The sequence below is a fragment of the Epinephelus lanceolatus genome, chromosome 2, assembly GCF_041903045.1.
Source record: "Epinephelus lanceolatus isolate andai-2023 chromosome 2, ASM4190304v1, whole genome shotgun sequence".
NCBI classification, from domain to species: domain Eukaryota; kingdom Metazoa; phylum Chordata; class Actinopteri; order Perciformes; family Serranidae; genus Epinephelus; species Epinephelus lanceolatus.
The window spans coordinates 21,218,870-21,235,432 of NC_135735.1; the positions used below are offsets into that span (position 1 = coordinate 21,218,870).

A 16,563-nucleotide genomic window follows, 5' to 3' on the forward strand; every position below is an offset into this window, starting at 1 on the left:
ATGAGCAGAGGGAATCTCCGTTGGTTGCTAGGCTAATTTATACAATGTAAAATGCCATAGGTTTGTGCTAATAACATTAGCATGTTGTATTCATGGGGAAAACGCGTCCAACAAAAGCGAGTGCTTTGTCTGTGAAGCTGATTTGTATACTTGTGTTTGAAATTGTCACTATTAGCCATGTTTAATGTGTTTTCAATCAACTAAACTTTACGGCGCTTCACAGAAACCTCCGCTGCCCACTAGTGATTTGGAGGTGTAACTGCAGAGTGACACAGACACACCACTGCACAAGTATAAGTGCTCACAACGGCATAGGCTACAGCATAGGCTTCGCATTGAGCTGACACACATATATTAATCCACCCTCGGCCTAAAACTTATATGTTGATCAGAATTTTTAATTATTAATAATTAGAAAACTGCTTACAGAACAACCTCAGGATTGATCTTCAGATCATTTTTGATCACATGGTAAAAAGACTGATTAAAGCTACCCAGAGGAGGATATATCGTCATCACGAGTACAAATATTGACACATTTTGCTCGGATGATACTCATAAAATGTTCATTATGGGTACCGGATACACGTTTCATTCGACTATTCAGCTGAACCCTAGTCATTGCAATACATTTCAAATCCTAATATTATCATGTTGTGACTTATATATCATCATAATATCGTATCGTGGGTCACTGGTGAGTCCCAACCTTATTATTTTCATTGTTGAACAATCTGTTGATTCAATTTTAGCTTAATCCAATAACGTTTCGGTCCATAAAATGTCATAAAATAGTATAAAACGCCCATCACAATCACCTTCAGCTCTCACATAAAATCCAAGATGACCTTTTCAAATGTCTTGTTTTGCCAGAAGATAAACAACACAAGCAGTAACTGGATTATCAGCATTGCTGCCAATTAATTTTCAGACGACTGACTCATCAATTAATCAACTAATCTTTTCAATAGTTAAATCTGTGTAAAGGTGTAAGTTATTAGGGCTTACCTTATCCAGAATCACTATATCTGACTGCTTCTAGAGTTGAAGTATCTCTCCAAAATGTGCTCCAATTTTGTGGACAATATGGCTTATTTTATTTTATATTTTTATGTCTATTCCTTTGCTTCCTACCGTCACATGTACTGGACACAAGAAGAACATGGTGTAAACAACGATGTTCTTGCTTCTCCCTGCTTTACATGCCAAATCCAGGGTGCATCCCAGGAATTTCCATAACCCCCATTTAAATATTTGCATTACCCATCACGGGACGGGACCATGACAAAAAAGCAGCTCTTAAGTGCCTCGCTTATAATGCTGTATTTTTTGACTGAAAATTAGTATATATTCTTTAATCTTTTTTAATTCAATTGAACTGTCCACAAATGCATTAGTGTCCACCCATGAAAGAAAAGCACAGGAGCATAAAATAATAAACACCAAGGCTGCTCTTGACAAAGCACTATTTAAACTTGAAATATTAATCTTCCTTTTTCAGCCTGATCACATCAACATGAGTAAGCTGACGACGTAGGCGACCGCATATAATTTTAGGCTAAAACAAAAGCCAACAGGCGACGCTTTTGGTGGTAGGAGGACAGACAGTACTGGCTGGTCATCTCTCCACAAGTTGTTCCACTGTGACATATTGCTTTAAGATATCAGGTCATCTAAGTAGACAGGGGGACGAAAAGTTCACAGCTGTGACGTGCTGCCTTGTGGGAGTCAGGAACATTGTAGGAGGGATCATATGCTTATATTTGTATGTGGTAGTCGCTGTCTCGCTTCATGGCCATGCACAAGTATAAAGGCTCTTTTCAAACACTGGATTTACCAAAGCATGCACCCAATTACATCTGGGTCAACACTCAAGGTTTCTTGAATCCAAATCAAAATAAAGCATCATAATCATTTGCATCTATGTTTTGTGTGTGTGTTTGTTTGTCAGTATGTGGAGGGGTGGCAGGTCAAGTGTTGCTTCAGAAGCAAATGTTTTATCTACAAGTGGCATCTTTGTTTTTAGCAGCCTTGTCTGTTGTTTATGTTTATAACCACTCGACTCTGACGCTGCATGAGGTTCAGAAAAGGTTATTATCCCTGTAGTCAGGAGCAAAAAATAAAACAATAAAATCAAAATCCACTTGTGCATGCTCCAGTGACTTGGCGGTTGCATATAAGACAGCTACATGTAGTAACATCATAAGAATCAATTAAAAGTGCTGTGACTTGAAGGTGAAATGCCATTAAAGACATTGTGATCTTTGTTTAACAATACAAAAATAGAGTTAACAACTTTGTGACGCATTTGCACAGAGGTGTTTTTTTTTCTTTTTCTAACAAATCACAACACATAGCATGTAATGTCTCTCAGGGAGGCAAGATAAAACAATGGGTCCGACATGATCTGAGATTCTACCTGCAGTTGCTAAGCAACACCCACCTCCAACCTCTCAATCTGTCCCATTGGTCAGCAGGAAAAACGCACAAGGAGCCCCATTGGCTAAGAGAAAGTTAATAAACTTTAGCCAAGACCTGCCTCCCCGTGTGCGCACACACACTCTCTCCCTCTACGTCTCTCTGTCTCTCTCTCTTTCTCTCTCTCTCTCTCTCTCACACACACACACACACACACAATGAAGAGATTCTTGTGAATGAGAGCATGAGAGGGTGTCAGTGCTTGCGCAGTACAGTGCTGATATATGCATTGAGCTCCTGAGCTAAAAATAAAGATCACACTGAATGCTGTGCCACTGAAAGTTGCAAGACTGAATTCAAAGTGACAAGTCTAGTTCTCTCCAGACAGAGCAATGAGGTCCCACCCTCATCATAGATCCAGGAGGTATTTTTTGACATTTGTTTTTAGTATTGAATGCTAATAAAAGCTTGTTCCCGCCGATTCTTCACATTTGATCAGGGCTAAAAATGCAACAATAGGAAAGCCTAAAATATCTTTGAAATGCAATTCAAAGGTGGCATTTAACAGTGGTTCCCAGCTCCTTTCCCCCCCACACAACACAGACATGTTCTCTTGAATGGATGTTATTTAACACTGTTTATTATGCAGCCTAAACTTGATACTGTTACATTTTTCTTTTCTGTCGGTCTTTAGTCAAGGTTGCATTCATACTGCTAATAATTGGAGTGGCAAAACCTGGACATTTGACTGTATGTCTTTTATTATTAAAAATACAAAAACAGGTCTGTGCACAACAGAAACATGTTTACATGCTGCTCAAGATTTGTTTATTACATCGCTGTGGTATTTCTCATTGAGTATCACTACTTTTTGTAATATTAGAGGTGCCTCTATTTAAAAAAAAAAAAAAAAATCTAAACATTTTTACAAATATATGAATTATAAATATATCTTCTTCTACAGTTTCATCTTGAATTTGCATGACGTTTTTTATCTGATGTTTCAGTCATGTGACATTCAAGGTGGCACAGCTAGTCTTTTGTATATTTTGTAAATATATTTTTTGTAAATGTATTCCTGTAGTGTAATTTTGTACTGGTTTTGCAGTGTGTTGTACTTGGTTTCCATATGCTACATGTGTTATCACATGATCTGTCGGGCGATATGTAGGTGTGTCTCCTTCTCTTGTTCATGTCTGATGAGGAGCTGGTGCCCGTGACGTCACGTGTGGTGATGCGATAAAAATTTCCAAAATGAGCAGTTTCTGGTGTGTGGACATGTCTTTGTATTTTTGTATTTGTTCTTCTGTCCTGCACCCAGAATTTATCGTTTTTGGATGTGCGTACTGTTTTTTGAATCTTTTATATTTCGCCATCTCAACAGTTATTCATTACTTCAAGCTATAAATAATTCCACTGTTTATCCTTTTCAGTTACAGTAAAACTTTAATTAAAAGCCCGGGCTATTATTTGCTTAAATCACTAATATCAACAGGCCTGTATTTGGGACAGGCCTTTAATTCCTTTTATACAAAACTGTTGCTCAGCAAAGATCTGGAAATACAATGAAATGGTTTATTTAAACCAGTATGAATATTACTTTTATGATAAATTAGGCTTCAGATAATATATCAGTTATAAATCATTCATTTGATCTAGCTCTGACAGACAGCACGTCAGAGATAGTGAGTCATGGCACCCGGCACACCGACAAAACACCACTTTATCCTGTTAAAACAATACTCACTACTTGGATTAATTTTTATGAAAAACTTTAAATTTATTTTATCTGATGACCCTTATGGACTAAAGAATATGAATAACTTAACAGGGACATAATTTGGAGGTTATATACATGAGAGGAAATGTCTTTAAAAAACATGAACTGCTTGGCAACCAGACCAGGCCACTAATAGAGACAGGCTTTTATTTGTCAAAATGTGCAGCCACACCGGGCTAGTAAAAGAGACTGGGTGTTTAACTGGGACTAGGCTTTTAATTGAAAGTTTACCGTATTTATTTCAACCATTTATCTGTTACTTTAAGACAACATCATTGTTACTCTAAGCTAACTATTTAAACCTGGGTTGTCAAACGAAGGGCCCGCTGGAGGATCTCATCCGGCCCTTCACATAAATGTACGAAAGAGCTGATTGTACTTACGCAATTCTTGTCCTCCAATTTCATCAGCTGTCTTCAGTCTATCTTAATACTCTTACAGACCTTACCTTGATACCTGATGTAATAGTGACTCATAAGTACCAAGGTATGTACGTCTTGAAATACGTTGGAAAATACAGCTAGTCTCAAGAAATGTAAAAGGCACCTCACTAATGGATAAACTGCAATCAAGCCGGCAGTCACTATAATCTCCATGGTCACATAAGCTAACAATACAACTGTAGTGCATCCATGCTGTCTGCTTCTCCCACTGCCAAACCAGAACACTCTACTCCTAAGAGGTGTGTTACGCTAAGCTAGCTTGTTACATGTTAGTTATGCTAACGAACTACTTAGCCATTACTTTTAGCTAATTAAAACTGTTTATATCTTAAAACCAACTTTATCATTACTCACTATTTCAAACATTTATTACTTTTTGGGTCACTCATGTTACGCAGCGACTTTTTGGCCACATAACTTCTGCAGGAATCAAGAGTTTTCATGTTTCTTTGCTTTAAATAAGAACAGGGTCAAGTTAGCATTAGCTTACTGAGTGCTCCAGATTTAGCTAGCTTACCTTGATACATAACGAGAGCTTCATCAAATTTTTTTACTTTTTTTCAGTTTCACCTCAAAGGGTGAAAATTTAAAGTGATTAAAATTATGAAACATTGGGAAAAAGACAGGAGTAAAGGTTTATACTCACCATACTTTCCTTCTTTCAGCTCCCTCCAAATACATGTCTTCTGCTTCTTCTTGGGTTGTAATGGTGGGCTGCCACCATTGTATTAGGTACACTGCCGCCATCTTCTGATTTGAAATGTGGATCAGACATTAGATCATACACATTAATCCTGCACTGCATACTCCACTTCACAGGTTTATTAATGTTTTTTGTTAAGAGTATGTGTGAAAGGATTATTGAAGTCCTGCATCACCCTATTTGGGTTCATTTTACAGTAAAGACCTGCTTGTTTTACGTTGTCCTGCTTATTACACAGCGTCTTACTGAAGAAAGCTAAAATCGGACACAAAATATTGATTACAAAATGATTTCATTGACTAAAAAAAATTAATTAATGGTTTCTGCGTGTGCTCAGAACTGCGGTCCAGTTGGATTGCTAATGTTCAGTATCTCCAAAATGGCTGACTTCCGTATTGATGACGGACTGTGAAAATGCTCTATAAAACAATTAAAGAATATTTTAAGTATTTTTATGGCATATAGTTCTTGCAGTTTAGTACTTTGCACTTGGGACATGCTAAAATATAGTTGGGCATCACCAAATCAATTTGCAAATGTGAATTAACGTATTTTTTAAGTGCATTTTTCTGTGTTTATGTGATAAAGAAGGCTGAGTAGACGAACACTTACCTCTGCACGGTGATATCGTTGGCGGATGTAGTTTGGTAGAAAGAAAATAGTCCCTACATGACGGTAATGATTTCTGGAAAGAAGCATTGCTGTTGAGTTTTTCAAATGTATGTTTTTTTTGGCACTTTGAGCACAAGCCGTGTGTCACGTTTTCAATGTAGACGCACTCAAACACCAGAGTGACACTCGATAAACTGATTCAACTTTTGGAATGCAGCAGCATGCATCACATGTGACGAGGAACAACCAATCACAGCTGAGAGATATTTTTCCCTTCTTCCCCAAATATCAGTCTGAAAAATATGGATAACTTGATCATTTCAGTGCAGGGCTGCCAGAGCCACGTTCAGAATTTCAGGTAAATGTTAAGGTTGCTGACAACGTTGGACACAACCTCCCGCCATCCTCTTGAAAGCTCGCACAGAAAAGGCACAAAAGTAGCAACCAGCGCCGGCCCCTTATACCAGAGAGAGGGCAGACATCTCTACAGCCAATATCTCCGACACTCAGCAACTCACACCAAAACAATCTAGCTTGATAAACAGCACTACAGGTAAGAGGAGAAATATGTAGTTTTGATTTTGGGGTGAACTGTCCCTTTAATGTCAAAATAGCTATTTTTTAAAATGAGTGAGATATTCCACCATCATTTCATAAGCACCCTGCCAACTGCAGACTTTTTTTTATAAATGTTTTGGAGGCGAGTGTTTGAGTTAGTGGTAACACCTCTGTCAGGATTGACTGTGGAGTCTGTGCTGTGTTGAATGGTGAAATACACTTATCATCCACAATCCCCACGAGGCATTGGTAGAGACAAATGGCATCCTATCAATCACTGCATTCAGAGCTCACCTTTTTTCCTAAAGGCATATGAAACAGTTGCTTTTCAACAGGAAGACAACGAAGAAGTTATCTTTTTGAGTTATGCTGAGCGACTCCTGGGTCAATTCAATTTTTCTTGCCATTGTATTTTTCACCTTCCCTGAGCCTCTCCTACATCGCTTATTTATCGTCAGAACATCTTGTAACCATAACTTCGTTGAAAACCACACTCAGGCATCAATAGCACAAAAAAGCAGCTGGTACATTTTAGAAAGGGATTTATTTAATAAAAAACAACCAAAGATCCTGTTATAGGTAGTTTTATTATGAATTATCTATAACCCCAAGTTATTAACTGTACAAAAAAAGGGATAAAAAATAAAACAGATCAGCGTAGACCAGTTTCAGTTTTCTTTTCTCAGCCATACCTCCATTTGCTGTCATGTGTAGTCCTACCTCTGATATTAGCTGCCCTGGGAAGTGTGGTCATCCACCGGACCGATCATTTTTTAGAGAAAATTTCAAAGTAAATGAAGTATGTAAAACACAGAGCATCCACAGGACATGTTTAATTTCTGGCTGTTAGTGTGACATTGATGTTTTAAAATATATCTTCAAATCTAGAAGTTTAGAAATGAGAAAAAATAGGTCTTAAAACAATTAAAAGAACAATCTAAAGAGATGAACGATAACTATAAAATGCTTATATACAATCAAGTAAAATTCCACTGCAGCCTGAGGCTAAATCAAAGACAATAACAAAATAGTGCAACTTATATTACAATGTGTCTCATTACCTTAGCGTCCAACACAGTGGAAGACTTTTTTTTAGGTTTTAAGAAAACATTTTGAAAAGATGAATAAGGTTTGAAGAGGATAGAGAGTGAATATCTTCATAAAGGCGTAATAGACTGACACAAACACGATGTTGCACTACATCCGTTTGGCCACTCGTTTTAACTGCTGGGACGTTTTATAGAAAATGGACTTGGACTTCTGAGGTTCGAGCAGGTTGAGGTTTCCTTCCGAAATGCTCCTCACAACTCGCCGAGGCTTGTTCTCCTCTGAACCTGACGACAGACACCAAACAAGGAGTAGTATCAAGATTAAACAGAAGTATGGCTCTGAACAAATGCATGATCACAGTTAAAGCGTCACACAAATAAAACAAACAGTCAGTGTTTGGGTTATTAAAGAGACACAGACCCCCCCCCCCAAAGCTAACATCAGGACGTCATCTGTTAAAAGCCTCCTGTTGTCGGATACGACATGAAACTACTCCAGTCAATCATGGTGTAACTCAGACATCCACTGGAATTTTTTATTTTTTTTTTCATGTTGACGAGACGGCGTTTTGGGTGGAGCGGTCGCTATGGACGTGGAGCTTGCTGTTTATTAGGTACACATTTCCTGGGGACACCTGCACGTCTCGGCCACGCCCCTCCATTGTGACTGGCTAAAGCGCAGCATCGTTCAAACTCAAAGCCCTGCCCTCCCCCCTCTCTAGTCGTCTTTCACACAGGGCTGCCGACAGATTCTACAAAGTAAATTGCAGAATCTGTCTTGAGAGATTACACTTTCATAGACTTTACAGCAGTTCTCAGCTGTGAAGACAGTTGTTTAAATTAAAATTTAACTGAAAACACATTTTTCAAAGTGTCTTATGTACATTTGAACTCCTGGTCCTAACGCTATGTAGTGTGATTTGTTATCACTGTATATGCATTTTATCTTAAGTGTCTGGATTTCTTCTGCATCTGTGTTGGTCTGTGTTGACACTTACCAGCAAAGCGATGCACTCTGAGTGGTCTCAGGGCCACTGAGGGGTCTTTCTTTATGCGCTTCGGTGCCGAGAAACCCTGTGTTAACTCTGCTTTGATGCTGCTACAGTGAATAAAATGGACAGGGAAAAAAGTAAAAAAAATGCATTCAGACACAACATCAATAGGACTCCCTCCAGATAACACTCACAGCCTGCTATTAATTTTGTTATTTTGGTGACAGTTGTATACAGATTTAGTCTCAAATAATCATAAATATATCGAAACAGTAAGGTCATTTACATGGATATAAGGGAAAAAAAGCCAGAGGCACATTACCTGTTAAATTTACGCTTTCCTTGTGCAGCAGACGTCATGCTCATGTAGGTTGGGTTGGCTCGTCTCACCTCTTGTAAAGACGGCATCTGTTGTCTACAGAGCAGAGGTTCATGTTACCATGACTGACTGGACCTCTCATGAGCATTTCCCTTTGTATTCAATATCATGACTAATGAATAAAATACCTTATGACTCATCATTTTGTTTGTGTTTGTACTGCAAAAGCCATGTGAATACAAATCTGAAGTTTTGATATCTGATGCTTCGTTTGGATGCACCTGCATTCACAAATTTGGATATGCAAACTTCGTTGTCTCTCAGATAAATCTGAAGCGGCATTTTGCTTTCTCATGGCACCTCCAGGTAACAAGATGGGATCAATTGTGAGTGTATCTGTTTTCACATCGTCCTAATTACAGAATTGTTACATTAACTATCCATAAGACTCAGATTTGACCGACTCCAGCCAAGGAAAAGACAGATTTGGCATCAAGTTAAATTAAACATCTTTTAGCCTCTTATAATTAGTCTGTGGCTAAATACCCCTGAGCAGGTTCATACTTGCTGATGTGAGGTTTAAATTGACAAACCCAAGATTGAGGACAAGCTGCAACCAGTACACACTTTAGCTTTGGCCCCAAAAGCAATGCCAAAGTGAGCACATATTCCGCTGCAGGACACAACCACACTGCGCCAAATGTTTGTAGACTGACCATGACACTGAGCGAGTCCTATGAGCTGCTGGTGGCATCTAACATGTAGCAACTGTGTTTGGAAACCTACCCGAGGAAATAAACCTGCTAAAGTCTGTATCAACTTTTATGTAATTAACTTTAACCTGTAATTTCCCTTCTGTTTATAAGCTTTCTTGTTATTGATCAGCCAGGTCTCCAAGTTTTTTAATCTTCTCTTTTAAAAGGACGTTCATCATTTAGGCCCTGATCATTTAGCTGCTTTTTTGTAATTCTTTTCAATGAAAGTGAAGTGTTTTGCTCGCTGCTTTTAATTTCCTGAGTGCCTCAGATTTTTGCTGGTGCGTCCTGAGCGTCCCTGAGTTTGAATAAACTTTAAGTCAGCGTGGAAAAGTGCCTGACATCATTGCCGTTTTTTTAAATCTTCATATGGTCCAACTGGAAGAATTTAGAGGTGGGCCTTTTGTGGTAGCAATGACAACAAGTAGTAGCGTACTTGGTTTGTGTGAAGCTAATGTTAGCTCACTTTCAACATCACCCGAGGCAAATCGCAAGACATATCTGACCAACCCGACATCTTAACCACTTTCTAATGTTTTACCAACCGTAATTAAGCTTGACAATTGACAACAGATTGTCAAACTCTCCCTGAATCATCCTAAAATAAGCTTTGAACCAAACATCATCCAGACAAAGCTCTTGGACCAGCTGGTGGGACTCCCTGTGATTTCTCCTTTTCCTGAGGGTCTCATATACCCTCATGGATCCATTTCCCTGTGACCAACATCCTATTTGGGAGCAGCCTGTCACGCTTAATCTGTGCCAGAACAGGTGCCCTCTGCCTCTCAGTTTTTTATGCAGATTTTGTAGGTAGAGATCTGTGAGTTTACTTCACAGCAAAATAGCAGTTATGCTAAGGACAGGTGATTCTGTGGTTGCCTAGCAACGATTAAAAAAAAAGACGCAGCAAGCTGCAAAAAGCGCTCTGTCTGATTGAGGCCTTACACTGTTAGCACCATCTTCAATGGCCTTGTACTGAGAAATATTCACAAAAGGTAATGCCTTTTCTTGCTATCTAAATGCAGTAGCTTTCCTTTGAGATTTGACCTGTCGGTTGACGGACAACCTTCGTAACCAGGTGCTAAGTGCTCTTATAAAGCCTGGATTAGCCCCGATCTTTAGTATGTTAGGAAAAACAACTCCTCATGATACAATATTATTGCAGGGTGGCACAAATGTTCCCAGACAAATGCCATTTCCTTGATTGAGGCGATGCATTTTGGTCTCGAGGTTGGTAAGGAACAAATAAACTGATACAAGCTCAGTGTGTTAACGTGAAGGCTCATCTGCTTGAAGCATCATTCACTGACACAAACCCTGTCTGCTGCTATGGCTCCAAATGTTTCCTATTCTGTTTGCCACTTCTCAGCTGACTTAAGCCTCTTGGCCCAATGTTCCAGTCTGGAAACTCGCTGCTGGGGAGAATACTTAGACTGTTTGCACTCGAGTCTCTGTCTTGTTTTGAATAAGGTTTGGGGGATTTACCACTTCTGAATGGTTTCGTTGCCATCCAGACTGAGCGTCTTTTACACACAATCCGCCGATTGCTTTGAAACTTTCAGTGGGCAGCCAGAGGGACGTGTTTTCAGATTGTTTTTAAACATTTTATGGAACTGATTCGAAAAATGCAATAGATGTTGTTTTTTTTTTTTAAATATAATATGCATATATGTATATTTCTCTGTTTATTGCACAGAAGTGTCCTTGAAAATTCGGTTAATTTATTCTTTTGGGAGTTATGTTTAATTCAAAATGTGTGGTATAGGAATTACCTGGGTTTAAGAGACATGAATACTGAACAAATGTTTAATTACCGTGCTTTTTTAAAATAGAGTTTTACCAAGATTAGCAAGCGAGACATAAGGAGTGTTTTTCCATCTGTACAAATTTCTTAAGAAACACCAAGAAAAATAAGGATGTCCCTGATATTTTAACTCCATTAAAAAAGTTAATGACATCCGTTATTTGTGTTTGATATTCTTATTTAAAGCTTCAGAACAACTCATTCAGAGATTCCTGATGAAGGTTTTAGATTTTAGCCCTCATTACACCTCATTGCTAGCTGACACATAAAGAAGGAATGGTGAATACATTTATTTTGTTAAATCTCGAAGCCCATCAAAAGTGACAAAATAAATTGGAATATAAATTATATAAAGTATTTTGGTGGCAGTGATGCAGACAGGTTTCTTCTGATGGGCATTTTAGGAGGTGGTCCCTGTTTCATATCTGCCTGTTTCCTCCACCTAAAATAAAGAACAATCACTAACAGTTAACAGAAAATAAACAAAGCAGCAATAAAACTAGTTCAACTTAATTTACAATGCACATTAATAAACATCAACCAGTCATAATTGTTTTGGTGTGAATTGCCAAGTGTTGGAGATATTGACTTTAAAAGGGATTTTGTGAACATCTATGCGGCTGTTTAACCAACTTAACTTTGTGTTTCTTTTTCTCTTGTCTGAACAAGAACTTAGGGATCAAAACATTATCTGCTGCTAAGCTGTTGGCTACTGATTGGACAATTGCTTGCTTGTCAAGACATTAACAATATTAGCTCAAATAAACCTTTGATGTGCGAGACACCTGGGTGATTGTGAGAGCAGAACAGAGAAGAATGAGAAGTACAACATAACTGAGAAATACAAAGGCATGTGTGTGACATCAGATAGAAGCTAATGTTAGAGACACACTGCGTTCCAATACCCATACTACCATACTATATAGTACGCCAAAAATACGAGGATGTTCTACTACATCCAGTCCCATTTTGCAATATGGAAACCAGCATGCCTCTCTGGCTTTTCTGACCCACAATCCATTGCGCAGCGGACTATGTGTCACATCGACTGAGCCGCAAACAGATGACAGCTGACTGACAGCTGTTAGAGGTCACAATGATGAATGACAGCGCATTAAAGTAACTGATGACTGGTCGAATAGTAATAATAGAAATATTGATCGTTTAAGTGAACGAAATAATCATAAAAATCACAAACAACAACAGGACATAACTATAAAAATAACTGACAGCGAATTACAGACGTAACTTCACTGTCGCAAATATAATATAGCAGTTAGAAGTAGCTGGATTCTACAATCTGTGGAGTTATAACTTTTAACCACGTACAATGCAAAGTACCAAAAGAAGAGCTCTCTAGGTTGATCTCCATCTCTGGCAAACTTGGTGAATGCCGATTTTATTTTTTTATATATATTCAAGGTAACAGATATAAAAGCGAGAGGGTCAAAGTTCAGGGTGTAATATTATGAAGTAGCATGTCCCCATTGTGTGCACACTGCATGCAACAGTACATACTTTTTAAGGGCAGCTGCAGCACCTACTGAAGGTAAAAAGGAACAGCATACAATTCAGATCGCACTCACAAACTCAGAATTAAAACATGATGAAGGGCATATGTTTTGGACAAAAATGTATTTGTTGCTGCCAACTAACTGCTCTGTATATCATGGAGGTTAACTGTATAATTATGCTAATATTGGCCGCTGGTGTAGCTCTGCTGTAACACTTTAACAAGGAGGGCAGCTAAAAACACTCCCTGGCTCACTCTGCATTGTTGGAAGGTGCATGTTGAGATAAATTGTTTTGTGAACAGGAGGCAAGAAAGTGCGACAAATGGTTGTGATACTTCATGGCAGCTGCTGCAGCTTCTCCCTCTGAACTTGATTTATAAAAATGTATGGTATGTCTACGGTCAGATTGTGATGTTATATCAGTTTGGGTTTCTGCTGTGACAGCAGTATTTTCTTCTTCCCCAAAGTGTCTGAGCTCCCGTGAAGAGGAGTGTTTCCCGTGGTCTTTCTCACAATATTTCCTGTTTATGTGGAGAGAAGTGTACGCTATTGTAGCAGTAAATTTTGGAGGGACCACAGGCGTGCAGTAGGCGGTATGTGGGTGTACCGATGCATTCGTTTACAACTACTTCAACGTGTTAAAAGGCTGCGCCATATGGACTGCCAAGAGAATCAATATACTTAATGTGTAGAGTCAAGAGAACTGTAATCCACACAACAAGCCAACCTGAGAAATGACTTGTAGTGTTATCTAACGCACTCTCAGAAGGGAGGAAACATCTTCTGAAATCACATGAAGTGTGTCTACACTCTTTAACATCTTAAAACCAAAAGAACACTGAAGACATGAATATTTCTAACCTTTTGCTAGGAATCTGGTTCCCTTCCTTCGCCTTGGGAGGATGGAGTAGGTGGCTGGGGCCTGAAAAGTCTGTGGACGTTGATTCTTGACAGGGACTGCCGGTGCTTATTATGATGGTTGCATTAGCTGCAGTTTGATCATCATTGTCCAGAACTTCAAACGTCATGTTGGGATCCATGGCGCTGGAAGAGCTCAGTGGCAGGGCCTGAACAGTTTTTTGAGAAGGTTCTGGTGTGCACTGGAGCGGGAACATGCCCTCCTCAAACGCTCCGGCCTTGGCCATGGCACGGGGGCTTTGTGGTGGAAGTGATGCGGACAGGTTTCTTCTGATGGGCATTCTGGGAAGTGGTTCCTGTTTTATATCTGTCTGTTTTCCTGCACCTAAAATAAAGATCAATCACTAACAGTAAATAGAAGATAAACAAAGCAGCAATACAATTAATTCAACCTAATTTACAATGCACATTAATAAACAACCTAGACAGATTAAGCTTGAAAAAAGCTGATCTTGGCACTTTAACAGAGTAAAAACCTTGAAAACAACTTCTTTCTATCAGTGATATGGTCCTACGTAAACACATTTTCACCAAAGTTAGAACTGTTTTGGTTATTTCGCATAAGAGATTTGTGTTTTTATGACATTACTGTTGAATTTTTCAAACGTTTTTTTGGCACTTTGATCACCAAGAGTGCCATCTCGTTCCATTATATTCAAGAAGGTGCAGACATCTCTACTGCTGATATATCAGTCTAGATCAATCAATCTATTAATCTAGACTGACTAACAGCACTATGGGTAAGAGGGAAAATATGTACTTTTGATTTTAGGGTGAACTATTTCCTTAAGATGTGAAAGCTTGTATGGGTTTTTAATAAGGAACTGTTTATCATAAAGCAAATAAAAAATATTACAGATGACAGCCAAATTGGACTGGAGCAGACTGAAAGGGGAATGCCTCTGTACTCTGCTTTCTATACCCTGTATTCATTTTCTTTCATAAAATATTACCTCTGTCTGCAGCCCAATGTTCATAGGTCCAAATGTTGTGTGTGGTCACATGACATAGGCTGTGCTTTGGCAGCTACATCAACATGTTACATTGTGACTCAAAGGTTTGCTAAGAGACAGAACATAATCTCTGCCACTGACACTGTTTCAAGCCTTCTCTGCAGATGCCAGCATCTCTAACAAGCTATCTTTGAAGTGCATATATCAACGCATTGTTTACAACTGAGGGCTTTGAAAGTGAAAGCAAATCAAACCACTTTAAAAAGTAAGCAGGGCAACAGTAAACATACCCTCCCCAAATGATACCGTCCCCCTGACTAAATCAGTAATCAGTAATAAGTGCTGAAGTGCCAGCCTTAGGCTAAAAAGCGCAATTTAAAAAATGTCACAACAGAGAAGAGAGATGGATTGTTCCCTTAAGTTACATCAAAATGTGATCAGTAGTGTTGGAGATATTATGCATGGCACAAGGCAATTAAACATCACAGCACCCTCCTTGTACATATAAACTTTACAATGTCAGGCTGGAGCTGTGACATGCAATATTATCCTAAAAAGCACTGCGTTTTATAAATAGACCAGAGCTCAAGGATTTTACCTGCTAACAGCCTTGGATCTCCTTTTTAGAAACTGAGGAAAACATGGTGCTCAAACACACGACTCTGAACTCTCTGAACTCTGCTTTTGAAAGGAGAAAATATAGGTGCTGCTGCTGCTGTAGATGTTGCAGGTTCAAAATACAAAAATATAAATAATGTATGTTCATATATCACAGGGTACTTAGTTTGTTGCTCCCATGATGTTAAAATGTACCATCACAGTGAGTACCAGGGAACAATAAAGTCATGGGGCGACAAATGTGCCCTAAAGCCGTGTGCTAATATTAGCTAGCAGTTCTGTGACAGCCAGATGCATTACTGGGACTCGACACAGCAAATATCCATTTCTTTTGTTAAAGTTTCTTTTTCTGACATAAAGACTTTTCTCTTGCATTGCTTTCTAACAGTAGGTAGCCGGTCACCAGTTCACAAAGCTAGCCAGGAACTACAGTAGTGTGTTTTGACATTTCCAGGTTTCGACTGTATTTGATGGGACATGCGACTGGAAAAACATGTATGCATTAGTACAATTAGTTTTTTTTTTGGACTTTGTAAGAATTTAATAACATGGCAAGCTCTCAGGCAGTGTACTATTGCAAAAAAGACCCTCATAAAACATAAAATGTCCAACTTGTCACTCCCACCTCTCTGTACTCAACTGCCCCCTGTAAAATCAAGGACATGATCAATGCTGATAGCATGCTACTTGTTAATAAGACACTCATAATAATATAAGCTGTATTAACATGTTTTTATAAGTTAGCCAAACTTAAAGGAAGGAACTGCATTGCAAATTGGTATTGTTCTCATATTTAAAAAGCTAGCAAGGACAGCACCTCTTTTGAGTTCAAAACCAGTGTGACTGATGACTCTGTTGGTCAGAAAATGCTGCCTTAATTGGTTAATTTCCAGCCACCTAAAAAAATCAATATCAGTTTAAGTGTATGCTATATTTAGAATATTTTCAAGCCATCACCTAACCGTCTGACCGTCTGACAGCCCTTTCCCAGAAATGACTTAGCATTTTAGCACTCCCAATTCCCTCGTCTCGCAGTCAGTGGGTTTTGGGTTAGATGTCTGAAATGAGGTCTGTGGTTAACACAAGCCCAAGAGACTTTGATGTTTTGTCCTATGACATAAAACACG

General features: G+C 38.8%; 1 protein-coding gene across 2 annotated transcripts in view; it reads right to left on the minus strand.

The window, feature by feature from the left end:
* Window positions 1-7,039: 7,039 nt before the first annotated feature.
* Window positions 7,040-16,563, minus strand: part of kif18a (kinesin family member 18A) — a 34,213-nt gene continuing 24,689 nt past the window's right edge. The window contains exons 15-18 of one of the 2 annotated variants that reach the window (XM_033625114.2): window positions 13,809-14,190; window positions 8,878-8,970; window positions 8,562-8,659; window positions 7,040-7,848 (exon numbers count right to left, since the gene is read on the minus strand). In XM_033625114.2, the coding sequence (XP_033481005.1) occupies window positions 7,712-7,848; window positions 8,562-8,659; window positions 8,878-8,970; window positions 13,809-14,190 (710 nt within the window). In that variant the 3' untranslated portion in view covers window positions 7,040-7,711. Of the gene's footprint in view, window positions 7,849-8,561; window positions 8,663-8,877; window positions 8,971-13,808; window positions 14,191-16,563 lie in introns of both variants that reach the window. The other variant, XM_033625107.2, reaches the window with a different exon arrangement.